General features: G+C 39.5%; 1 protein-coding gene across 2 annotated transcripts; it reads right to left on the reverse strand.

Annotated features, from left to right (window-relative positions):
• Window positions 1-510: 510 nt before the first annotated feature.
• Window positions 511-8,174, reverse strand: drd4a (dopamine receptor D4a). 2 transcript variants are annotated; one of them, XM_083546456.1, is made up of 5 exons: window positions 7,864-8,174; window positions 7,355-7,828; window positions 5,076-5,188; window positions 4,001-4,593; window positions 511-1,248 (listed from the first exon to the last, which is right to left on the reverse strand). In XM_083546456.1, the coding sequence occupies exons 2-5, from the start codon at window positions 7,601-7,603 to the stop codon at window positions 1,046-1,048; spliced, it is 1,158 nt and encodes a 385-aa protein (XP_083402582.1). In that variant the 5' UTR covers window positions 7,604-7,828; window positions 7,864-8,174; the 3' UTR covers window positions 511-1,045. The 2 variants fall into 2 exon arrangements, with proteins under 2 accessions (XP_083402582.1, XP_083402583.1); XM_083546457.1 differs by lacking the exon at window positions 511-1,248 and adding an exon at window positions 3,534-3,860.
• Window positions 8,175-26,742: the final 18,568 nt, after the last annotated feature.

Consider the following 26,742-nt stretch of genomic DNA (forward strand, 5'->3'; position numbering starts at 1 on the left):
TTTTTTTCTTCCAAAAAATCTTTATTTTTAGGTTTTCTTTCCTGTAGAATTTGCACAAAACCACACAATTTGCCTTAAATTTAAATACCCAGGAAAAACAGAATGCATGAACAAATTGCACAAAAATACACAGAAAACCGGGGGTTATTTTTATGAGGTTGATATCGATGCTTCTGCTAAAGATGATGTATGCTGGCGGTGCAGCTGTGGCTACAGTGAAAGGAGACTTGTTGAATTGTGTTCATTGGTTTTTTTGCTTTAGCAATAGCATGTATTCTCTCTGTATGAGATACCCGACTGTGATGCTGCTCCATGTTGTACTGCGTTTCTATATAATATTGATGGTTTCTTTAGCAGTGGCGCCATAAACAATTGTATTAAGAGGTGGATTTATTTAGGTAGGGCACCACTATAGGTGTTAAATGCACAGCCCACCAACTCTTGGTTGGAATAAAAAAATCTGCAGTCCGATGTTTGATAACGTTTACATACATTTAATGATCACCAAACTTGAGATCGTGTGTGGAAAAACCTGATATGTTTCTTTTAGTGGAGATTCATTTCATTGTGGTGACTAGATTCGTATAGCCAGTTTTCAGAAGATCTTGCAGGAACCAAGAAAAAAGCTGAGGCAGGTTTTTTTTCTCTCATGCAGGCAGGGGGTTGTAGTGTATGGACCTTGTGGGACAATGAAAGGCCATAAGCTGTAACATAGTGAGATGCTCATTTAGTGTTGCATTCATCCATCTTAAATAAATGTTAAATGTTAAATCTTAAATAAAAAAAAGATGTTCAAATGACTACATTTTGGAAACTTAGCCTACAGGCTGAAGAGCAAGGTCATTTATGTTCGACATGCAATACCAGCCTATGAACAAGGCCATTAAAAGTGTCTCACTGAAATGATAAAACAATACAAACAGCAACGTGATCGTGGAATTTACATTCTACTATATACAAGATGTTAGCATTGCCTTATTATTACAATCATGGTCAGGGCTCAAGTTGCACTGGCCGGATGAACGTTGTGCAGCATGCGGCGTGTCTAGCAGCATGTGGGTAAAAAATTCCTGAAGAACTTCCTGAACTCTGTGTTGAAGACGGTATAGATGATGGGGTTGATGGCGCTGTTGACGTAACCCAACCACGTAACGATGCTGATGAGACTGCCGGGAATGTTGCAGTCCTCGCACAGAGCACGCAACGTGTGCACCACAAAGAACGGCGTCCAGCAGAACAGGAAGGCACCTGGTAAGAAAAGCACAGCGTACGTCATCATGGCACATGGGAGGCGGAACGGTTTATGTTTCACATATTAGTTAGAAATCATCTCGAAGCGAAAGACCGGGCTAAGAATTTAGCCCCTGCATGCTGCCATGAATGATTTGTATTCTTTCAGAGCGGTTTTTTAGCAAGAGGCATGTGACTGACAGTGACTCATCTGTCCTCAGTTTATGAATTATGGACCAGCTCTCTGTCACTGTCCCTGTTGTCAAACGCTGAAGACCATCATCACTCCATCACGAGGGACAAGGGGGTGGAGGGATGAATTGGGCGAAGAGAGAAGGAGCTGCAGGAGGACTGCTATACATAATGAGGAATAGATTTCTCTCACACACACACACGCACAAAATACAACACCAAAATAACTTTGGTTGAAGTACTTCCTGTACAAATGTATACTTCTAAATAAGGCTTTTAAATAAAAAGAGCCAGGTCCATGGCACCAAAGCGCCGCTATCACACGAACACAAGGCTTTCACGAACACATATACACCCCTAACTGGGTACCCTGCTGTGTTAAAGCATGTGCTTTAACTCTCCTGGTGAACGCTGTGTGTGTGCCCACAATGCTCTAAATGTGTGTGTCCTCTTGTAGCTCCATATAGCTGCGTTCATCCTAGGACAAAGGTTATGTCATAATAGGATTGGAGGATTTAAGCATCTGAGATTAGCCAGTGTGGTATAGAAGAGCCACTCAGTTTTCACTGTTTTATGTGAGTCCTGGATTTACCTTCCGAAAACATTTTAATAATAATAAAAATGATCCATCTGCTTAATATCATTAAATTCTATACATGAAGCTATTGTTTAGATTAGCGAGATTAGCGATTATTTTGAACATGTTTTCCTCAGCAAAGCCAATGCCCTAATTTTGGTCATTGGAAAAAAGTTCAATTGCAATCCATGACAGACCTGGAATACACTTACAAACATCACTACCTAGCATACTGCACCATATGAAGCTTGCTAGCTAGGGGTAAGAGGAGGTATAAGCTTTGGTTAGCTCTTTTTAGAAGTATTTTATTTATCTACTTCATACACTCAATGCACTCAGCATTCCTGCTACTTCTGAAATGTGTCCTGGAAGTGTTCTTTTGGAAGCACGTCAAGCACCTTCTGCGATTCGCGCTAGATCTCTGCAATTGTGTCAAAATGGCGACCCTCTGAGCTTGATCTTCATTGTTGGGAAGAGGGCGAAGACCGCAGGAGAAAACTCTGGCGAGTAGGGTAAGTGCAATGAGATCATGTGGATCGTTGTCCTGTTTCGTTGCACAAGTTTCCAAATGGTTTCGACGTTTTCGGGGTTTGAGCTTAATGTCAAACGTATGTCATGTGAAAACGTCTTCATGGCAAATTAGCTCAGTTTCATGCGGAATTTCCTGCTAGCTCTTTGATGGATTCGCAGACGTGGTTATGCACGTCGTCCGAATAGCACCAGTTAGCACCATTAGTCTGGAAACTTTTTTGATACCACCTTGTAGTTAGTTAGCTATTTGAGTAAGCTTACGATTTTGTACACACCAAGCTCTTTATCTAGCCTGAAAATCCAGCACAAAAAGAAATATCATACGATGACAATAAGAATGTGGACACCTGACTGTCACACTCATATGTGTCCCTTTTCCCAAACCTTGTAGCAACAAACTAAACAACAAAGCAGATTATTATATTATATGTGTTTGCATATAAAGGTGTACAGACTGTACAAATTTGATGAGGAAAGGAAACGGTAGGTCAGGGGTTCCAATGGTTTTCAGTTCAAATCCCAGCAGCACCAATGATGAGACTTTAAGCATGCCCGTAACCTTCAACTTAGTTGTGTAAATGGTGTCATTGTAAATCGCTTTGGGTAGGGGTGTCTTTCAAATGCAATAAATATAAAAGATGGGCATGATGTTTTTCCCTATTTTTACTTAAGGATCAATAAAGTATTCTGATGATTTCCGTGTACTCATCTAGAATCAGTTTAGAACTTATATATATATATATATATATATATATATATATATATATATATATATATATATATATATATATATATATATATATATATATATATATATATATATATATATGTTTTATGATATGTATTACAATATTTAGGTTTTGGTTTAATTATTAGCATTAAACTGTTTGTTTAAACAATTATGTGCTGTTGAAAAAAAAATCTATTAATATTATATTGTATATTTTATTATGAAGTATAGTTATATTTATTAAACATAAATGTACAAAATTCACACCAAAAATAATCTTTTTCTAATTTTTGCATTTTATTGATAAAGTAAGCTGTGACAAATCAATATATAATTATTAAAATCTTTTAATCGTAGTAAATAAATACGATATCCCAGATACCTCCGATACCTCATTCTGTGTCATAACCTTGATATTGACATATTGTTATATCACTCAGCCCTATTTGATTCACACGACGGTTACTACAGCGTGCTTCTCAATCTTGGGAGGTGGTACTGTAGCTCAGTGGTTAAGGTGCAGGGTTACTGATCAGAAGGTCAGGGGTTCAAGTCCTGGTATTGCCAAGCTGCCAATCTTGGGGCCCTTAGAGACACCAGCTGAGGGAATATCATTTGAAACCATGATGTTCCTCTACAGATACACAGTCTTTACTTAACTCATGCACCAAGACACTTTGTCTTGTAATTTGCAATTTCTTTTTTTTCGGCAAGAGCATTAATGGTGCAGATGTACTCACCTACTACGACAGGAAGCACCCTCATGGCCTTCCTCTCCCTCCCATTAATCTTTGCCCTCTTCTTCTCCTGGTTCCGATCTTGATTGTAACCACTCTCGGAGAAGGTCAGAGAAGCTACAGGCCCATTTTTATATTGTATTGTATACGGACTGTCAGGGACAGGATCCGGGTCCATCTCGTTTAGATTAAGGTCTGTAAAGTCATTCTCTATGACTGGGGGAAGAGGTGGTGGTAGAGACGCATGCGGCAGTAGAGATGCTGCTGTCTCGTCAAGTTTGTGACAGGCCTGTGTGCTGCTTTTCAGCTTGGCTTTCCTCACCTCCTCCCACCTCCTGAGGCTCTGAAATATTCCACAGTAGAGCAGCAGCATGATTGGGCAGGGCACAAAGAATGAGCAGACAGAGGAGTAGACCACATAGTTGTTATTCTCCAGCTTGCACTCTCTGTGGTCCCTGTTTGGCACGTCATTGATGCCGAACAGCACAGGCGAAGCCACAGCTAATGCCAGTATCCACGTGGCAGACAGCAGGACAACCTGCCGCTGGTCCACGTGTTTGCGGTTGTAATTGAGTGGGACGGACACAGCAATAAACCTGCAGGGATCCAAACAGACATGATATAAATGACAGTTTCAGTTCTGTTTGTCTACAATTTTCAAAAAGTCTCGGAAATCCACTTCTTTTGTTTACTTTGGCTTGTGCACTTTTTACATCCTGTGCACAAAGTTTACATTTACAGCATTTAGCAGCCAACCTTATCCAGAGAGACTTACATTTATCTCGTTCATACAACTGAGCAGCTATGGGGTTCCAATGCCAATGTGCAATGCTTTAACTAATATGCCACCATCTCCTTAAGTTTCAGATATGATTGACTCTGCAGCTGTCCTCAGTTAGGATGACTGTCATATTTATATCCCTCATTTGCCTACACTTGTATGATCAAAGTTAATCAAGACTACATGAAATTTCACTGTAATTATTATTTATCTTCCCTCTCTCACTCTCTCTCTCTCTCTCTCTCTCTCTCTCTCTCTCTCTCTCTCTCTCTCTCTCTCTCTCTCTTGCAAACCTACCTGTCAATGCTAATTGCACAAAGGTTGAATATGGAGGCAGTACACAGCATCACATCCATGGTCATCAGGCCGTCACACACGGTCATGTTCAAGGACCAAACTCCATCCAGGAACTAAAAAACGAATGAAGAGCTCTCTCTCTTAATTACAATTTAATTCAACCTGCTTTATATTCATAACCATATACACCAATCAGCCATAACATAATGACCACCTGCCTAATATTGTGTTTGTCCCCTTTAGCTGCAAAAACAGTTCTGACCCATCGAGTATTAACACCATTAACTTCTTCAGCAATTTGAGCTACAGGAGCTCGTCTGTTGGATCGGATCACACTCGCCAGCCTTTGTTCCCCATGTGCATCAATGAGCCCATGACCCTGTCGCCGGTTTACTATTGTTCTTTCTTGAACTGCTTTTGATAGATAGCGACCACTGCAGACTGGGCAAACCCACAAGAGCTGCAGCTTTGAAGATGCTCTGACCCAGTTGTTTAGACATTACAATTTGGTCCTTGTCAAACTCGCTCTAATCCTTACGCTCGCCCATTTTTTCTGCTTCCAACACGTCAACTTTGAGGACAAAATGTTTACTTGATGCCCAATAATATCCCACCCACTAACAGGTGCCATGAAGTAGAGATAATCGGTGTTATTCACTTCACTGCCCATAATGTTATAATGTCATAATGTTATGCCTGATCGGTGTCTATATTCAGTTCTGCAGACGAACTGCTATTAATAAAAGAAAAACTGTTATTAATGAACATATTAAATCATTACACAGAGTGTCTGTATTGAAACAATGAGATGAAAGGACAGAAATGAACTGTAATACATCAAATAATATTAATAATAATAATCCTAGTGCAATCATACAACTCTCCATTTCCCTCTCTCTTCTGTCTCTTTTACATTGGTGCTTATGCTCTACTTCTTTCTCTCATCCTTTACCCTTCTGGCAGTCTGAAATTGCCATATCATACTTATGATGTACTTTATTTCCTAATCCTAAAATGCACACACACACACACACACACACACACACACACACACACACACACACACACACACACACACACACACACACACACACACACACACACTTACTCCATGTCCCTTAAACTGATGTACTATTCTGGGACTGATACCCACCCCAGTCTCAAAAGGGGGTTGTAGGGGTGTTGGGGGGGCCTCAGATAAGAGGGTTTAATGGCATTTTAATGATGAGGAATGGATAGACTCGATTGTTTTATTGGTAATAGCTCCTTTCTTATGCCAATGACCCATATTTGCCCTACAAGTGGAATGCATGAGCTCCTGGCAACAGAGTGTGGAGTATGATAATGAGGAAACGCTGTTGGATTGCACAGTAAGGATGTCATGCAAGACTTTGACCACGAGTAACCAGGTATCCTACAGTAACACTTCCTCTTCCAACTTGTTTCTACAATGTGGAGTCAAATACAAGGGACTCGATATCCCTGGACTAAGGTCTTGCCTTTTTTTTTTTTTGCAAGTCTGTTTTGCTGGCCTCTGCATTCAAACCCAAACATGTTGGACACGAGGTCTGTACCGACTGCTCACTGATTGGAAACCCGAGCGGGTTGACACAGATGCACTCCGCAGGAGGTGTCGCTTCCGTCACACATGCCAAGTGAACCCAAGCCCATGCTAAATGGATGGTTAACGGGTAATTGGATTCCAGCTCGGAAGCATACAAGCAATTCTGGTGACGAAACAAAACATGTGGATGGACCAGGGATGTGACCGAATTACAATAAATGGACGAAAGTATGCGGACGCCCTTTTGTATTTCTTCTCGTAATGACCCCAGTTGTACAGAATATCTTTGTATGCTGTGACATTACAATTTCCCTTCAGTTGAAGTAACCGGTTCAGGCCTGTTCCACATGAAGTCCCATGAAGATATGATTTGGCAAAATTGGAGTAAAAGAACCTTGCAGCCACTGACCAGCTTTTGCGATGACCTGGAACACTGACTGCACCCTGACCTCACTAAAGCTCTTGTGGCTGAATGATCACAAATTCCCACAGCCACACTACAAACTCTAGTCGAAATCCGTCCCAGAAAATTAGAGGTTATTCAAACTAAAAAAAGGGGATAAATTAAATCAGAAATAAAGCCTAAATAAATGTTGATGGATAGAATGAAGAGCCTTGTTTTTAATAATATATTGACTTGACAGGTTTGAAGCTCTTCAGAATTATGTGCCTAGAAATAAGATGTATAGTGAATCGCAGGGGTTGTTGCACTTACCTCTGCGTAGACAAACAGAGGCAGAACCAGCACTGCGAGGAGCAGGTCGGCGACGGCTAAACTCACGATAAAGTAATTGGTGGTGGTTTTTAGAGCCTTTTCTCTGTACACGCTGAGGCACACGAGCACGTTCCCGCAGATGATCACGACGATGAGCAGGATCCCAAAGACAAGTGCTGGAAAGTTGTAGTTTGTGCCTGAGAGCTGGGCTGCGCTGTGGTTGCTTGAAGGGCTGAGGTTGGTGGGCATTTCTGTAGAAATCTGGTACGTCTCCTCGGTGCTGTGCACGTCCCCGCTTCAGCACGAGCCCCCACCCTGGGGGCAGCTTCGCTTGAGGGCTTTCCTCTCATCAGCCAGCCGTCTCAAACACTTTCCATCTGAAAACACTGCCATCATCTGAACCACTGTGAATCTTTCTGCTTCTCTCTTTCTCCCTCTCTCTCTCTCTCTCTCTCTCTCTCTCTCTCTCTCTCTCTCTCTCTCTCTCTCTCTCTCTCCCTCTCACGCACAAGGTTCTGCCTCCTGCGCTTGAGCCTGGCGAGTGACAAGTTAAGCGCCTTAGTGCGTGCCTTACGCACAAAACCCAATCACCAGATCTGCCTGCTAACATACAAAACCACTCAGACATCCAGACATAACTTTTCTACTTCTCAGCAGGGATGCACGACTGCCTCACACCCAGCAGGTTGCTGCTTTTTGGGCTTTCTGTGTGGGTGTGTGTTTTTTTCCCCCTGTTAATGCTGTGACAGACACAGTGTTAAGTGCTGAGCGCTGATTCCTCCTCAACAGAAGTTCAGCAGTTCCAGCAGGAGGACAATAGTCCTGTTTGCTCTGGCTCATTCGAAAAGCGAGGAAACTCTGGCTTTTATGAGTGTTGCTTGTAACTAATATGGTTTGTATGTTTTACTTCTTTATCTCTTTCTCTCTCTCCCGCTCTCTCTCTCTCTCTCTCTCTCTCTCTCGCTCTCTCTCTCTCTCTCTCTCTCTCTCTCTCTCTCTCTCTCTCTCTCTCTCTCTCTCTCTCTCTCTCAAAGTGCTATTACTGTATGTACACAATTAAGCTCTACAAATATGCATTTATTCCTGCATTTTGCATTTGTTAATATTATTTATATGAAATATAAAATTTAATTTTAGTCTTATATATATTTTATTCGTTTTTTATGCCCAACATTTCTATCACGTGAAAATATTACATAAATCATATGAGATCAAAAATCATCAATTAATGAAACAAATGTGAATCAAGTCGAAAATCACATTTGAAAATAATAAATTTAAAATTTTCCCCTTAAATCAATCAATTCAAATAATTAAATATTAAAAAAAAAAAATTAACTGAGCTGTACAACTGAAAATGTGAGAAAGAAAGAAATCATATGAAAATCATGAAGGAATTAAAAATCAAACTCCAATAAAAACAACAATTTATGTCCCAATGGGGGAAAAAATCACATGGAAAAAACTCACTTAGGCTCAATTTGAGTCTGCATGCATTTGCAGAGCAAAAATCTTGAGAACGTTTTAGCTGGTGCTTTGGTTCTGACTACAAAACCTCTCAGTGCACCTGTTTGTCTTGGTGTGATAATAGTTGATGCTAGTCTTTCATTTCATGTACTTTTTCCTTGTTTTCTCAGCTTGATGGACCCATTTTAATAACAATGACATTTCTCTGAGATGCCTGAAGAGATTTTTTCCTCAGGCAACAGCAATTTATTTAATAGATTAACCTTTTGCAATTAACCTTTAAACAAATTTTCTTTTCTGCTCTCCATGTTATTTTTTGTCTTTTTGATTTTGACAGGTGATTAAAGTAGAATGCATGACCACCTTGTATTATATTTCACAATAAATTGACACATAATCAAGTATTCCTTGATCCTATATGGTGAAATCGGCAAGTCGTACATAAGTCATAATATAGCTGTTTATCTACATAATATAACATACTCTTCTAAATAAAAAAAAGTCTGTAGTTTTAACCATTAGCACCAAATGTTTCAGTAGAAGTCTAGCTTTAAATGAATTGCTTGAAAAAAAACAAACAGTTGAAACCAGTGATTTTCTGGTAACAGACAAAACTACTGTCACTGATTAATAGAAAATATGAACAAAATAAGTGAAAGACATCTTTCATCTCTTCAACAATCGCTGAGTGGATGATAGATCAAGTGATATCAACTAGGTTAGATGAAAAGAGCAAGATTGGTAAAAATTTTATTCTTACACACACAGTTTTCTCAGTGAAAAATCAAGAGTTTCAATTAAAGGCAGAATTTCCACTTAAATAAGATTTTTTGTTTTTAAATGTCAGAATAATGCCCATGTTATCACAATACATTCAGTATTGATTTTTTATCAATTATATATTTTTATTGTAGAATTTACATATTTTTTGCCAATTCTGCCTTTAATTGTCTTAAATTGTATTAATTTTTTTATAATATTTAGAATGTTTTTTTATTTTTATTTCATTATATATTTTTTGCCAAGTCTGCGCTTAATTGGCTTTATTTTAATCTTTAAATACATTTTTGATTATAATATTTTAAATACTTTTTTTTTCATCAATTGCTTGAAGCTGTCTGATATAGTTATAGTTATACAATAATTATTTATAATAAACTCTTTTACTGCATGCCCATGATTAATTAAAGCTTTAAAGCTTGCGAATGTGTGAGTGGCTGAAGAGTGTGTGTGTGTGTGTGTGTGTGTGTGTGTTTCACCATACAACAGGGAAACAATGAACTGTGTGTTTGCACTTAATCAACCTGTTGATCAAAACAAATTAGTGCCGCTTTCACTCTGATGCACGTGGAAAAAGCCAGCGAATGCATTTGTCCAAACATTTAACATCTGGGGGTAAATAAGAAAAATTAAACAGATAAATAAATGGATAAACGTGCCTTTGCTATTCATATATAGCCAGAAACAGATTTTTTATTAAATTATTTATTTTTACCGCTGCTGCCACTGCAAAAAAATTTAATCTTAGCAAAATCTAGTCAAATATGTAAAGCAAATAATAGAGGATATTAGATATCATTAAATCGAATTCTAACCATCTAAAAAAGCCAAAAAAAAATTCTTATTTCTAAGCAGATGCAAAATCAAAAGCCTGAAATTATTAGAATTAAATAGAAATACTAGAATTACGTATATTTCCAGATATTCTTACTAGATTGCCAAAAATGTACTTACATTTTTTTTTATCAGCTTCTGATTTGCTGTTTTTCTTTGTTTTCTCTCATAAATAAATATATACATATAGGACACACAAGTAGCAGTAAAACAGAAGAGAAATTAATTTGATTTGTTTAGTGTTTTCAACAGTGGACACTCATAGAGCAGGCTTTAAACATGATCATTTTGGTAGCATTTTTGATAATTCATATTCAATTACTCACTTATCACATTATATCTAATCACATTACAATCCTAAGCACCAAAGGTGTTCAGACTACAATCAAATCAATTTAATTATAGTGTTTTTAACAATGGATATTATCCCAAAGAAGCTTTACAGAATTAAATATCTTTTAAATGTATACATCTTATATTACATTCACAGCATTTGGCCTTATCCACAGTGACTTACATCTCTCTTGTTTGTACATCTCAGCAGGTATGAGGTTAAGCGCCTTGCTCAGGGGCGAGATATTTAACCCACACAAATATATATGAGCTTGTGCGGTTTGCTACAGATGTGGGTTGTGAGCTCGGACCATCCAATCAAAAAAATTGAAAATGCCAATGTTATTGTATGCCTTAAATGGCCATTGGTTGGCCAACTCGGAATCTGAGTTTTTAAATTGACAGCTTCATGCAACGTGTATTTTAAGCTACAGGCGCTCACAGTGCTGATTTCGAAGCCTCAAGATTGATTCGTTTGACCCCGGCAACATGATGTAAATTTAATGCTTGGTTGCACTACTCCTAGAAGCAGTGCAACCGAGAGAAACGCTATAAAATAAAGAGAATAAAATTTTGGGAATAATTGAACAAATATTCAAGGGTAAAAATATTTTGAAAGGTAAGTCAGTGATTGTGACGGAGTTTGGGCCAGCAGAGAAGGCCTTGCTATATACAGTACAGACCAAAAGTTTGGACACACCTTCTCATTCAAAGAGTTTTCTTTATTTTCATGACTATGAAAATTGTAGAGTCACACTGAAGGCATCAAGGGCTATTTGACCAAGAAGGAGAGTGATGGGGTGCTGCGCCAGATGACCTGGCCTCCACAGTCACCGGACCTGAACCCAATCGAGATGGTTTAGGGGTGAGCTGAACCGCAGAGTGAAGGCAAAAGGGCCAACAAGTGCCAAGCATCTCTCGGGGAACTCCTTCAAGACTGTTGGAAGACCATTTCAGGTGACTACCTCTTGAAGCTCATCAAGAGAATGCCAAGAGTGTGCAAAGCAGTAATCAAAGCAAAAGGTGGCTACTTTGAAGAACCTAGAATATGACATTTTTCTGTTGTTTCACACTTTTTTGTTATGTATATAATTCCATATATAATTCCACATGTGTTAATTCATAGTTTTGATGCCTTCAGTGTGAATCTACAATTTTTATAGTCATGAAAATAAAGAAAACTCTTTGAATGAGAAGGTGTGTCCAAACTTTTGGTCTGTACTGTATTTGCAAATATTTCAGCTTGGGTAGTAGCTAGTCAGGAAAAAGTCATCAACCAAATTATTAAAATAATTCTCAAAGTGTATCCACAGAATTAAAACAGGTACTGGTTTAAAAAGCATCCTTTAGCATAGTGATTGTTATTTGAGTGTTATTATTGAATCAACTATTATGTTCAGTTTTCCTTTATAGATATAAAATATACAGAACAAACAAAATTGTCATACTCCCTCCTTCTTCTGATCTTTTCATTGTGTAATGTAATGCTGTAAGGATGTATAAGCTGACATGAGCTGCTGTGGGTGGTACTGCAGTTTAGAAACAAAAGATATAAACATCATCTATGATATGATATATGAGATGATGTGCTCGCTGATGTTGTTGAGACAAAACACTAAGTACACTAAATGGATAAAAGTTTGTGGACACCTAACCATAAGTTTGTTTTTTTAACACCCCATTCCAGATTTAGTCCCAATTTGCTGTTAAAAATAACCGCCACTCTTTTGTGAAAATGTCCCACCACTTTTTTTAGTGTGCTTGTGGAGGTTTGTGCTCATTAAGCCACAAGGGTGTTAGTAAAGTCATGTAATAATGAAAATGAGGAGGACTAGAGTGTAGTCAGTGTTCCATTTTATCCCAATAGGTTTGAGGTCAGAGCTCTATAGCAGGCCATTCAAGATCTTCCACTCCAACCCATGTAAACCATGTCTTTAGGGAGCCAGCTTTGTGTACAGGACCATTGTCATGCTAGAACAGGTTTTTTCGTGTCCTAGGTCAAGTGAAGGGAAAATGTAATTCTACGGTAACAGTTTGAATAAGAACCACATATGGTGGGAAAGTCAAGTGTTTCATTAAGTTTTTCTATATAGGATACATGTAAAAAATCTCAATAGAGAACTATTAAATGCTTATGCTCTTCTTGGGTATGCAGTACATTCATTTCATCCTTATCACCTTCATCATCATTAGTACTGCACACTCACTTCATCATCATCTTCATCATTCAAGTTGTATCTTCACTGGTGTGTAACCATATAGAATTTTTATGTTAAAATTACGTAGGTTTAGGAATATTGAAAGTGTTTAAGAGCAGAGGAAAGGTTTATATGATTGTCGGGACGGTTTATAAAGCCTTAATATATACAGGTATTCTGTATACTGTACTGTATTCATATTAGGTTGCCACTTCATGGATTTTCGCCGAGGGATTTTCGGCAAGGGATACTGTAAATATTTATGTGACAATGTGTCTGATGTATGTGACTAATTCTACTGAACTAACTGAACACTTTGTGCTCATAGTACTTGGAAAGATCATTAAAATGTGCCTGGATCTGTAAAACTATTTAATTTCAGAAGAGAGATTTGTGGTATGAGTCTAAACACTCAGACATTTCAATAAGACATGAGTTCCCTCTGGTTTTGGTTGACGTGCCTTGTCATGGTTCTAAAACTCTAAGGCAGTCTCTAATCAACCCGTGTTCATGAAGTGAAACGAGCCTGGTGAAATAATGACAATGACACTGTCCAATGCTGTCTACCCTAGATATCAACAAACCCACAAAACAAAAAGAGACATGAATACAGAGATCTCTTTTAAAGACAAGATTTGCTACTAAAAGGAAGCTGAACAGTTTTGAATTAGAAATGTTTAATTCTGGATAGCAAAGACAATCTTAAACAAAGTTGTAAATAATGGAACCTGATGTTTAGCCTTAGTTCTAATTTGTTGGTTCTTAAATACTTTTAAATGCTTTAAACCTTCTCATTGATGGTACAAAGTCCAATGCAGGAGTTGATTACTAAATAAAAGCTATTGATACAGGTCATAGCCAATTTGTTAATTTTAAGGTGCACTGAATAAAAACAGAAATTCTTAAAAACAGGGAAATTCACATATGTAATTTTCCTGTATGCAAATAAAATCATAAATATTATTCAAATGTTTGATGTAAAATTCAAACATATTTGTATATACAGTTTTTGCCCTTAACACATAAGTTAGCAATTCAAGCAATTGTGGAAATCAAGGTAGGATCTGGAAGCCTAGGACAACTTTCATCTAGAACTGCCTGTATGCTGGCCACAGAGAAACAGCATCCCTTAATGACACTAAGGTTTTGTAGGTAGGTTTATCTAACACAAGACTGTGTGGTCCACCAATTTACTATTGCACAAACAAGAGATTCGCATACCAGAAGGAAACCTCAGCTGTGACCTCATCACAAAAACTCTATATATATAGAGTAGGCAAAAACAATATCTAGATAAACCAGGGGCAATTTAGGAAGAAGTGATGTGGACTTATGAAGTGAGAATTTAACCTTTTGGCCACAAGCACCAAAAGTATGGTTAAAGAAAACCAATAGATAATTGTTAAAAAAATAACTGCTTACCACCTCTTTATCATGGGAGTGAATGAATTACACTTTAGGGATGTGATATTGATATATAGGGATGTGATATTGATAATATATATATATATATATATATATATATATATATATATATATATATATATATATATATATATATATATATATATATATATATATATTCTCATTTGCTTACAGTATATACAGTATATATATTATAGATTTAATGTACTCTTTGCCATTAGGGTGCCATGGTAAACATCCAATGGTCAGTATGAGAGAATTAGTTTCAAAGCACCAAAATTTATCTGCTCTCATACAGGATACTAAAATTTTTATGGTCTTCTTCTTCTTCTTCTTTCGGCTGCTCCCATTAGGGGTCGCCACAGCGGATCATCCGTCTCCATACCACCCTGTCCTCTACATCTGCCTCTTTCACACCAACTACCTGCATGTCTTCCCTCACCACATCCATGAACCTCCTCCTTGGCTTCCTCTTTTCCTCCTACCTGGTGGCTCCATCTTCAGCATTTTTTCTACCAATATAATTCATGTCCCTTCTCTGCACATGTCCAAACCATCTCAATCTCGCCTCCCTCACCTTGTCACCAAAACATCCTACATGTGCTGTCCCTCTAATAAACTCATTTCTAATCTTGTCCATCCTCGTCACTCCCAACGAAAACCGTAACATCTTCAGCTCTGCTACCTCCAGCTCCGCCTCCTGTCTTTTACTCAATGCCACTGTCTCTAATCCATACAACATCGCAGGTCTCACCACAGTCCTATAAACTTTCCCTTTCATTCTTGCAGATACCCTACTATCATAAATCACTCCAGTCACACTTCTCCACCCACTCCACCCTGCCTGCACTCTTTTCTTTACTTCTCTAACACACTCTCCATTACTTTGCACTGTTGACCCCAGGTACCTGAACTCCTCCACCTTCTCCACCTCTTCTCCCTGCAACCGCATCACTCCACTGCCCTCCCTCTCATTCACACACATGTACTCTGTCTTACTCCTACTGACTTTCATTCCCCTTCTCTCCAGCGCATATCTCCACCTCTCCAGGCTCTTCTCAACCTGCTCTCTACTTTCACCACAAATCACAATATCATCTGCAAACATCATAGTCCAGGGAGACTCCTGTCTGACCTCGTCCGTCAATCTGTCCATCACCACTGCAAACAGGAAAGGGCTCAGGGCCGATCCTTGATGCAGTCCAACCTTCACCCTGAACCAGTCTGTCATACCTACTGCACACTTCACTGCCGTCACACTGTCCTCATACATGTCCTGCACCACCCTCACATACTTCTCTGACACACCTGACTTCCTCATACAATACCACAACTCCTCTCTCGGCACCCTGTCGTACGCTTTCTCTAAATCCACAAATACACAATGCAGTTCCTTCTGTCCTTCTCTATACTTCTCCATCAACATCCTCAAAGCAAATAAGGCATCTGTGGTGCTCTTCCTCGGCATGAAACCATACTGTTGCTCACAGATGGTCACCTCTTCTCTCAGCCTGGCTTCCACTACTCTTTCCCATAACTTCATGGTGTGACTGATCAACTTAATTCCCCTGTAGTTACTGCACATCTCCCTTATGCTTAAAGATTGGTACCAGCACACTCCTTCTCCATTCCTCAGGCATCTTCTCACCTTCCAGAATCCTGTTAAACAATCTGGTTAAAAACTCCACTGCCATTTCTCCTAAACATCTCCATGCTTCTACCGGTATGTCATCTGGTCCAACCGACTTTCCATTCTTCATCCTCTTAATCGCTGCTCTCACTTCCTCCTTACTAATCCTATCTACATCCTGCTTCACCATCTCCACATCCTCCAACCTTCTCTCTCTCTGATTTTCCTCATTCATCAGCTGCTCAAAATACTCCCTCCATCTTCTCAACACACTCTCCTCACTAGTCAACACATTTCCCTCTCCATCCTTTATTGCTCTAACTTGCAGTACATCCTTCCCAGCTCGGTCCCTCTGCCTGGCCAATCGGTATAAATCCTTTTCTCCTTCCTTAGTGTCCAACCTCTTATACAGCTCCTCATATGCCTTTTCCTTGGCTTTCGCCACATCCCTTTTTACCTGCTGCCGCATCTCCTTGTACTCCTGCCTACTTTTCTCATCACTCTGTCGATCCCACTTCTGTTTTGCCAACCTCTTTCCCCTAATGCTCTCCTGCACTTACTCATTCCACCACCACGTCTCCTTGTCTTGCTTTCTATTTCCAGATGTCACACCAAGTACTTTTCTAGCTGCCTCCCTCATCACTCCTGCAGTAGTTGCCCAATCATCCGGCACCTCTTCACCACCACCAAGCCCCTGTCTGACCTCTTCCCTGAACCTCACACTACACTCTTCCTCCTTCAGTTTCCACCATCTTATTCTTCTTTCAATCCTTACATTCCTCCTCTTCTTCTTCGCCTCCAAAACCATCCTACAGACCACCATCCGATGCTGTCTAGCTACACTGTCCCCCGCCAACACCTTACAGTCTCCAATCTCCTTCAGGTTGCATCTCCTACACAGAACATAATCCACCTGTGTGCACCTTCCTCCACTCTTATACGTCACCCTATGATCCTCCTTCTTCTTAAAATACGTGTTCACCACTGCCATTTCCATCCTTTTAGCAAAATCTACCACCATCTGCCCTTCCACATTCCTTTCCTTAAAACCATACCTACCCATCACCTCCTCATCACCTCTGTTCCCTTCACCTACATGCCCATTAAAGTCTGCCCCAATCACCAATCGTTCTTTCCTAGGTAAACCATATACCACTTCATCTAATTCACTCCAGAATCTTTCCTTCTCCTCTATCTCACAGCCAACTTGTGGAGCATAGGCACTGACGACATTTATCATCATCCTTTCAACTTCCACCTTCACAATCATCACCCTATCAGAAACTCTCTTCCCCTCCACTACACTCTCACTGTACTCTTCCTTCAGAATCACCCCTACACCATTTCTCTTTTCATCCACACCATGATAAAACAGTTTAAACCCACCTCCAATGTTCCTGGCCTTACTCCCTTTCCACTTGGTCTCCTGAACACACAGCATATCTACCTTTCTCCTCTCCATCATATCAGCTACCTCTCTCCCTTTACCCGTCATAGTACCAACATTTAAAGTACCAACCCGAACCTCTACTCTCCTACACTGCTCCTTTTCCTGCCGTCTCTGTAGACGTCTTCCTTCTCTCCTTCTCCTCCTTCGGCCAACAGTAGCCCAATTTCCACCGGTACCCTGTCGGCTAACGATACCTGTGGCGGTTGTTGTTAACCCGGGCCTCGACCGATCCGGTATGAAATTCTCATTTGTGATCCGCATATTTGATTTGGCACGTTTTACGCTGGATGCCCTTCCTAACGCAACCCTCCCCATTTACCCGGGCTTGGGACCGGCACTAAGAGTGCACTGGCTTGTGCCCCCCTAATGGCTGGGTTCTCACATTTTTATGGTAACATGAAAAAAAACAGAAAAAAACATGAACATGAATAGAACATGTGGCTTTGCATGGTTAAGCGACATACAGCTGTTATCACTTAGGGTGTACTCACTTTTGTTGGCAGCTATTTTGACAGTAATGGCTGTATGTTGAGTTATGTTCAGAGGCAGAGGTGGGAAGTAACGGAGTACAAATACTTCGTTACTGTACTTAAGTAGATTTTTTTGGTATCAGTACTTTACTCCACTATTTATTTTTCAGACAACTTTTTACTTTTACTCATTAAATTATTACACAAATATCTGTACTTTCTACTTCTTACATTTCAAAACAGACTCGTTACTTTAGTTTTAATCCATTGATTTGGTGAAATTTTTATTTATTTTTTTCACTGCGTGCCGATTTCAGCCGATTCAACCGATTTCCTGTTACTGCGCGTCTTTTTCAATCCACTGGTGTATAAAGTCCTGACTCTCACTCACCACAGATGTAGACTAGTTTATGGAACTAAGAATCAGCAGGCAGAAGGCAGTAAGAAGTTTAGGGTTAATGTGGATGAGAGAGAGGAAGTCAGTGATGTAAACATGACTGAGAACAGACACATTCCTGATCATCATCATCTTTTCTCCTCTTGTGTTCTATATGTGGATCTTCAGCCTGGACACATTCATTAGGTAACAAAATTTTTTATTCGTTTTGTGTATATATATATATATATATATATATATATATATATATATATATATATATATATATATATATATATATATATACAGTGAGGAAAATAAGTATTTGAAAACCCTGCTATTTTGCAAGTTCTCCCACTTAGAAATCATGGAGGGGTCTAAAATTGTCATCGTAGGTGCATGTCTACAGTGAGAGACATAATCTAAAAAAAAAATCCAGAAATCACAATGTATGATTTTTTAACTATTTATTTGTATGATACAGCTGCAAATAAGTATTTGAACACCTGAGAAAGTCAATGTTAATATTTGGTACAGGAGCCTTTGTTTGCAATTACAGAGGTCAAACGTTTCCTGTAGTTTTTCACCAGGTTTGCACACACTGCAGGAGGGATTTTGGCCCACTCCTCCACACAGATCTTCTCTAGATCAGTCAGGTTTCTGGCCAGAACCTTGATATGCTTCTTACAGAGCCACTCCTTGGTTATCCTGGCTGTGTGCTTTGGGTCATTGTCATGTTGGAAGACCCAGCCTCGACCCATCTTCAATGCTCTAACTGAGGGAAGGAGATTGTTCCCCAAAATCTCGCAATACATGGCCCCGGTCATCCTCTCCTTAATACAGTGCAGTCCCATGTGCAGAAAAACACCCCCAAAGAATGATGCTACCACCCCCATGCTTCACAGTAGGGATGGTGTTCTTGGGATGGTACTCATCATTCCTCTTTCTCCAAACGCGTTTAGTGGAATTATGACCCAAAAGTTCTATTTTGGTCTTATCTGACCACATTACTTTTTCCCATGACTCCTCTGGATCATCCAAATGGTCATTGGCAAACTTAAGACGTGCCTGGACATGTGCTGGTTTAAGCAGGGGAACCTTCCGTGCCATGCATGATTTCAAACCATGACGTCTTAGTGTATTACCAACAGTAACCTTGAAAACGGTAGTCCCAGCTCTTTTTAGGTCATTGACCAGCTCCTCCCGTGTAGTTCTGGGCTGATTTTTTACCTTCCTTAGGATCATTGAGACCCCACGAGGTGAGATCTTGCATGGAGCCCCAGTCCGAGGGAGATTGACAGTCATGTTTAGCTTCTTCCATTTTCTAATGATTGCTCCAACAGTGGACCTTTTTTCACCAAGCTGCTTGGCAATTTCCCCGTAGCCCTTTCCAGCCTTGTGGAGGTGTTCAATTTTCTCTCTAGTGTCTTTGGACAGCTCTTTGGTCTTGGCCATGTTAGTAGTTGGATTCTTACTGATTGTATGGGGTGGACAGGGGTCTTTATGCAGCTAACGACCTCAAACAGGTGCATCTAATTTAGGATATTAAATGTAGTGGAGGTGGACATTTTAAAGGCAGACTAACAGGTCTTTGAGGGTCAGAATTCTAGCTGATAGACAGGTGTTAAAATACTTATTTGCAGCTGTATCATACAAATAAATAGTTTAAAAATCATACATTGTGATTTCTGGATTTTTTTTTTTAGATTATGTCTCGCACAGTGGACATGCACCTACGATGACAATTTCAGACCCCTCCATGATTTCTAATTGGGAGAACTTGCAAAATAGCAGGGTGTTCAAATAATTATTTTCCTCACTGTATATGTGTGTATGTATGTATGTATATGTATTTTTGGCTGTCGAAATGAAAATTATTTTAAACGACACAAAATTTTATTAACGCGCTATCAATTCAGCACACATTTCTGTTTCACCAAATGTAAATACATAAATAAATAACAAAAAAAAAGAGGCGAAATTAAAACCTATGGCAAAAAATAAATTCATCCATGACGTCCTTTTTTTACTTATATATAAAATAAATAAATAAACTCCAGATAAAAATATTTTCAATCAGTAAACTTTTGTTTTATTTATGCGCCAAGTCTCAAATCAAACACCAAAATCCGCCATGTTTTACACAATTAACCCTCTAGGTGGCGTTTTGTGGGCTTTTCCCTCATAATTGAGACACAAACTTAAATTACTGTCTTTATTGATCGTACAGATAAAAACAATAGATCATTCAAATCTGTAAAATGTCTATAATTTTCTATATATAAGCTTCCTGACTTGACTTGAAGAGGTGCAGTCTCTCCGGTAATACCTAATTAACTGTCCGTGTGGAAACATAGCAAAGGCTCCTAATTATGTCCACACATCTCTGCGCTGATATAGCCTATATATTTAATCACTGTACATATGCTTACATATAAAGTCAAGTCAAGTCAAGTTTATTTCTATAGCGCTTTTCACAATAGACATTGTCTCAAAGCAGCTTTACAGAAATCAACAGTCAAGGTGAACGGTTTGCATTTATCCCTGATGAGCAGCCGTGGCGACTGTGGAAAGGAAAAACTCCCTTAGATGTAATGAGGAAGAAACTTTGAGAGGAACCAGACTCAAAAGGGGAACCCATCCTCATTTGGGTGACATCAAGAGTTTGATCATAAATCTTTCAACAATACTGAACACTGGAGAGTGAGAACTAACATGAGTACTGAAGTATAAGATTATAAGTAATGTTCTTTCTACAGTCTTGTACAGTCTATATGGTTAGTAGCTCCTAGTTTTATGACCTCAACATTTGTGATCATTACAGATACAGCATCAGCTTCTCCACGCCAGAGCCTTTAAACACTCCAGGAGGTCCGATGTCAAAACCACACATGTACGGGATCCAATTGGCACTTGTACGTCTATAGATGGTTTGGATGTTTGTGAGTTCGGCATCTACTTCTTCAAAAGGTCCATAATCTGCATGAGGTGGGACGTGACTGGAGCTGGCCAACCTCAGGATGCCTCGGGATGGGGAGAGAAAGAGAAGCAGTGGAGAGGAATTAGCGTAGCTGCTGTTCATGATATTAACAGCACAAGTTGATAATGTGCATGTGCTCAGATGTTCTGGAGCACAAGGTTATGATGTGAGACGTATGTTATGTGTAGGCTTTGCTAAAAATATATGTTTTTAATCTGGACTTAAACTGGGACAGTGTGTCTGAGCCCCGAACACTGTCAGGAAGACTATTCCAGAGTGTAGGAGCTAAATGTGAAAATGATCTACCGCCTTTAGTGGACTTTGGTATTCTAGGAACTACTAGAAGCCCAGAGTTTTGAGATTTTAGAGAGCGTAATGGATTGTAGCGTGTTAAAAGACTGTAGAGATACATGGGAGCCAAACCATTTAGTGCTTTATAAGTACATGTATATCACATGCTGTAAATATGATACATGTTTAACACCTCCAAGCTGCCAGTTTTGGGCACCTGAGTAAGCCCGTAACTCACTACTGCTCATTTAGTAAACGAGATCATTAAGAGTCGCTATATCTTGCTATCTTTTTCTCTCCATTTTCTCTGTCTAATTGTCTCTGTGTCTCTTTTAGTAAATGTCTCTGTCTCACTGTATATGTCTCTCTCTTGCTGTCTCTCTATTTGTTTCTCACTTTTTCTAAAGCTGTGTCTGTGTCTCTTTGTCTTTGTCTCTGTCTTTCCTGCTTATTTACATGTCTAGCAAAGTTTTGAGTTTTGAAGTAATGCCATTAGTGATCTATGATGAAAGACTTCCCTGGTTCGATTCTTACCTCTAGTTTCATATTGAACATTATAAGAAGTTTTTAAAAAACAGAACAATGAAAGGTCATTAAAATTGGTTGCTGGCAAATCATGGTATATCAGTGGTGCAGGTGTTGGAGATTTGGTTCTTGTACCTAAGTCACTTCTCATAGGCTTCGAGTAACTGAGAGAATGAACAGGAAAGAGAAGTTTTGACCCTCTACCATTATGATCTAAGAGAAAACACTGGTCTCTTAACTATAGAAAAACAAGAGTCCAATAAGCAAAGCGTTGTTTGCCACCTCTATGGTAGTGTAGTGGTTAGTGATACGGTCTCTGCTATCTGACTCCCTCGGTTTGATTCCTACCGCTTAGCTTTCCTTTAAATAGTTTAAAAAGTTTTAATAAACAACTATAAAAGGTCCTAAAAATCAGGTTCTTGCAGGAGATCCTGTGGCTCAATTGGAAGAGCTTTGCCTCTGGGTTGAGAGGTTGCCGGTTCAAACCCCGGCCAGGGCTCGAAGTTAAGCGTGTGGAAGGTGTCCGGAATGGCTGCGTGGATGTGGATGGTTTCGGAGGGTGTATCCTGAAGCAGGGGGGCAATATCCGGGCATCTGCCCCCCCAGTGCCTGTGAAGCTGAAAACAGGGGGTTATGAAGCAAAAACGTCCAAAAAAGTATCGACTTAGTTTTGCATATATAGGGAAAAATTCTGCCAAAAACCTATCACCCTCGCTTTTTCTGAGGCTGTGAAGCAGCAGGTCATCACAGCCTTTGTTCACAGTCAACCACTCCATTGCTTACCACAGACTACTTTCCACACAGCTTACCCAGTGTGGGGACAAGCCAGATTCGAACCAGCAACCTCCGAGCTCAGAGGCAAGGCATTTACCACAAAGCCATCAAGTCCCACAACACACCTTCTTTTTTTGGGGGGTTTATCCTTCGTTTCATGCTTCAAAACAAGAAATTCAGACCAGACATAAACACAGAAAGCAGGATTCGAACCCTGAACCCCACCAACAGCGAAACACCAGTCTTAACCCACTGAACCATCGGGAAGGACCGGCTGCGATCATCGTTTAGAGCAGGTCTATCTTTTCTTTCAAACCATCAACACGTGACTAGCAGGAACAAAGCAGATTTCAAACCCTGATTCACAAATAATAATAAATAAATGATGGTGGAATGGGCTGAGATGAGTAATGAGTGTGTGTCGAGTGTTAAGTCTAGAACTTCAGCGAGGCACCAGCCTTAACCCACTGAACCATGGAAGAGATCAGACTGGGAAGCATGTTTAGATGAGGCACAAGCCTTAAACCACTGAGCGACCACTGCTGAAAAGCATGTGAGCTTTTTGAAGGGTTCATACTTTGTTTCATGCCAGTGCAGTAAGAAAGAAGGCATGTAGGACTGGCTTTGAATCCTTATCACCAGCGTGGACTATATTAAGGACCATGTTCAGGCACAAGCCCTAACCCACTGAGCTACCACTGAAGTGCCTTTTTTTTTTTTTGGTGGAGTTATCTTTTATTAAAGACCAGGAAATCAAGAAATTAATAAAACACAGAATTGAAATGTTTTCAGAGGAAACAAGGTCCAGAAGTTTTATTTACCAACACAGCAACCAGGAATCAAACTCTCAAACTCATCTCTATCTATCTATCTATCTATCTATCTATCTATCTATCTATCTATCTATCTATCTATCTATCTATCTATCTATCCATCCATCCATCCATCCATCCATCCATCCATCCATCCATCCATCTATCTAAATGATGTGAGGTCCAGTAAGTATAATCAGTACTTCAACTTTTACCCGAGTATTTTAAAACATGAGGATCTGTACCTCTACTTAAGTAAAGGATGTGTACTTTTGCCACCTCTGTTCAGAGGACAGTAAATCTGTACTGCTATACAAGCTGCACATTAACTACTCTAAAAAAATATCCAAGTTTCATTTTTATAATATGGTCCCTTTAGAAAATATACTAAAAAGATTGCTGAAATGTGAGGGGTGTACTCACTTTTGTGAGATACTGTATATATAAATATATCACATTTCAGAAACTATTTTATTTGCATTTACATTTACGGATTTCAGCAGACACCCTCTTCCAGAGCAACGTAAATAAAAAAGAATGCTTGAAGTCTCTATTTATGAATAAATCAACACGGTTTGCTATAGTAGATTACAAACTTAAGACAGCATTTTTATAGTTTTAATAAATAGTCACTTTTACTGGTAACACTCTGTCTTGCCTGTCATTGACACAGGACATCGTCGCAAACACACACACACACACACACACACACACACACACACACACACACACACACACACACACACACACACACACACACACACACACACACAGTTTAATGCCTCACATCCTGTTCTTCATGATGCAATGCTTCTACTACTATTCCTTAAACTGTCACAAGAAACTGATGTATATGCCATTAGTGATCTATGATGAAAGACTTCCCTGGTTCGATTCTTACCTCTAGTTTCATATTGAACATTATAAGAAGTTTTTAAAAAACAGAACAATGAAAGGTCATTAAAATTGGTTGCTGGCAAATAATGGTATATCAGTGGTGCAGGTGTTGGAGATGTGGTTCTTGTACCTAAGTCACTTCTCATAGAAATCGAGTAACTGAGAGAATGAACAGGTAAGAGAAGTTTTGACCCTCTAACATTATGATCTAACAGAAAACACTGGTCTCTTAACTATAGAAAAACAAGAGTCCAATAAGCAAAGCGTTGTTTGCCACCTCTATGGTAGTGTAGTGGTTAGTGATACGGTCTCTGCTATCTGACTCCCTTGGTTCGATTCCTACCGCTTAGCTTTCCTTTAAATAGTTTAAAAAGTTTTAATAAACAACTATAAAAGGTCCTAAAATTCAGGTTCTTGCAGGAGTTCCTGTGGCTCAATTGGAAGAGCTTTGCCTCTGGGTTGAGAGGTTGCCGGTTCAAACCCCGGCCAGGGCTTGAAGTTAAGAGTGTGGAAGGTGTCAGGAATGGCTGCGTGGATGTGGACGGTTTCGGAGGGTGTATCCTGAAGCAGGGGGGCAATATCCGGGCATCTGCCCCCCAGACCCCAGCAGGTCTATCTTTTCTTTCAAACCATCAACACGTGACTAGCAGGGACAAAGCCGATTTCGAACCCTGATTCACACCATTAGCAAGGCACCAGCATTAATCTACTGAACCATCGGGAAGGACAAGCTGGAAAGCTTGTTTAGAGCAGGTCTATCTTTCTTTTTAACCCATCAAAACAAGAATATGAAGATGTAGGAATCAGGAATTTAACCTACCTCATGACTAGCAGAGAGAAAGCCAGGTTTGAACTCTGACCACCAACATTAGCAAAGTACCAGCCTTAACCCACTAAGCCATCAGAAAAAAACATGATGGGAAGCTTGATTAGAGCAGGTCTATCATTCTTTTCGAACCATCAACACAAGAATTTAACGCTAAAGAAAGGTGTAGGAAGCGAATACAGATGTAAGTAGCACAAGTTGAACCCACATTGTAAATGGCAGGAAGAAAGCAGGATTCAAACCCTGATCCTCACCATCAAGTCAAGTCAAGTCAAGAGGCTTTTATTGTCATTTCTACTTTACACAGTGGTACACATTACACAGTAAAAACGAGACAACGTTCCTCCGGAACCCTGGTGCTACACTAAACAACAACAAGCTACATAAAGTGCATCGAGTGCAACCTAGTGCAAACAGTGCAGACAAAAAAACAGTACAGACAGACAGTGCAGACAGAAAACACAAGACAACACAAGACAAGACACAAAACATGAGATAGTGCCAACTAGTAAACCTACTGTATACTCTGAATATACAGTACCGTATGAGGAGAAGTGTAAAAACTATACCCGGGAGTGAATATAAACAGACACCATGCAGTGCAAAAAACAGCAGCAGTCAAGAGGTGCGAAAGACAGCATGTAAACAGTATAGTATAATAACAGTATAGTGTAATAAGAAACAGTAAAGGTGCAAAAACCAGCATGTAAACAGTGTAGTACAGTAGAGTATAAATAATAATAAATAAATGATGGTGGAATGGGCTGAGATGAGTAATGAGTGTGTGTCGAGTGTTAAGTCTAGAACTTCAGCGGGGCACCAGCCTTAACCCACTGAACCATGGAAGAGATCAGACTGGGAATCATGTTTAGATGAGGCACAAGCCTTAAACCACTGAGCGACCACTGCTGAAAAGCATGTGAGCTTTTTGGAGGGTTCATACTTTGTTTCATGCCAGCGCAGTAAGAAAGAAGGCATGGACTTATGATTCTTACCTCTAGTTTCATATTGAACATTATAAGAAGTTTTTAAAAAACAGAACAATGAAAGGTCATTAAAATTGGTTGCTGGCAAATCATGGTATATCAGTGGTGCAGGTGTTGGAGATGTGGTTCTTGTACCTAAGTCACTTCTCATAGACTTTGAGTAACTGAGAGAATGAACAGGAAAGAGAAGTTTTGACCCTCTACCATTATGATCTAAGAGAAAACACTGGTCTCTTAACTATAGAAAAACAAGAGTCCAATAAGCAAAGCGTTGTTTGCCTCCTCTATGGTAGTGTAGTGGTTAGTGATACGGTCTCTGCTATCTGACTCCCTC

This window comes from Silurus aristotelis (genome assembly GCF_946808225.1).
Source record: "Silurus aristotelis genome assembly, chromosome: 7".
Classification (NCBI taxonomy): Eukaryota; Metazoa; Chordata; class Actinopteri; order Siluriformes; family Siluridae; genus Silurus; species Silurus aristotelis.

Excerpts from the sequence above, each read along its gene's own strand:
- drd4a (XM_083546456.1), bottom strand. The coding sequence starts at position 7,603 with ATGCCCACCAACCTCAGCCCTTCAAGCAACCACAGCGCAGCCCAGCTC. Across the intron at positions 5,189-7,354 it reads CTCTGTTTGTCTACGCAGAG|TTCCTGGATGGAGTTTGGTC; the intron begins GTAAGTGCAACA and ends TTCGTTTTTTAG. Across the intron at positions 4,594-5,075 it reads TGTGCAATTAGCATTGACAG|GTTTATTGCTGTGTCCGTCC; the intron begins GTAGGTTTGCAA and ends GGATCCCTGCAG.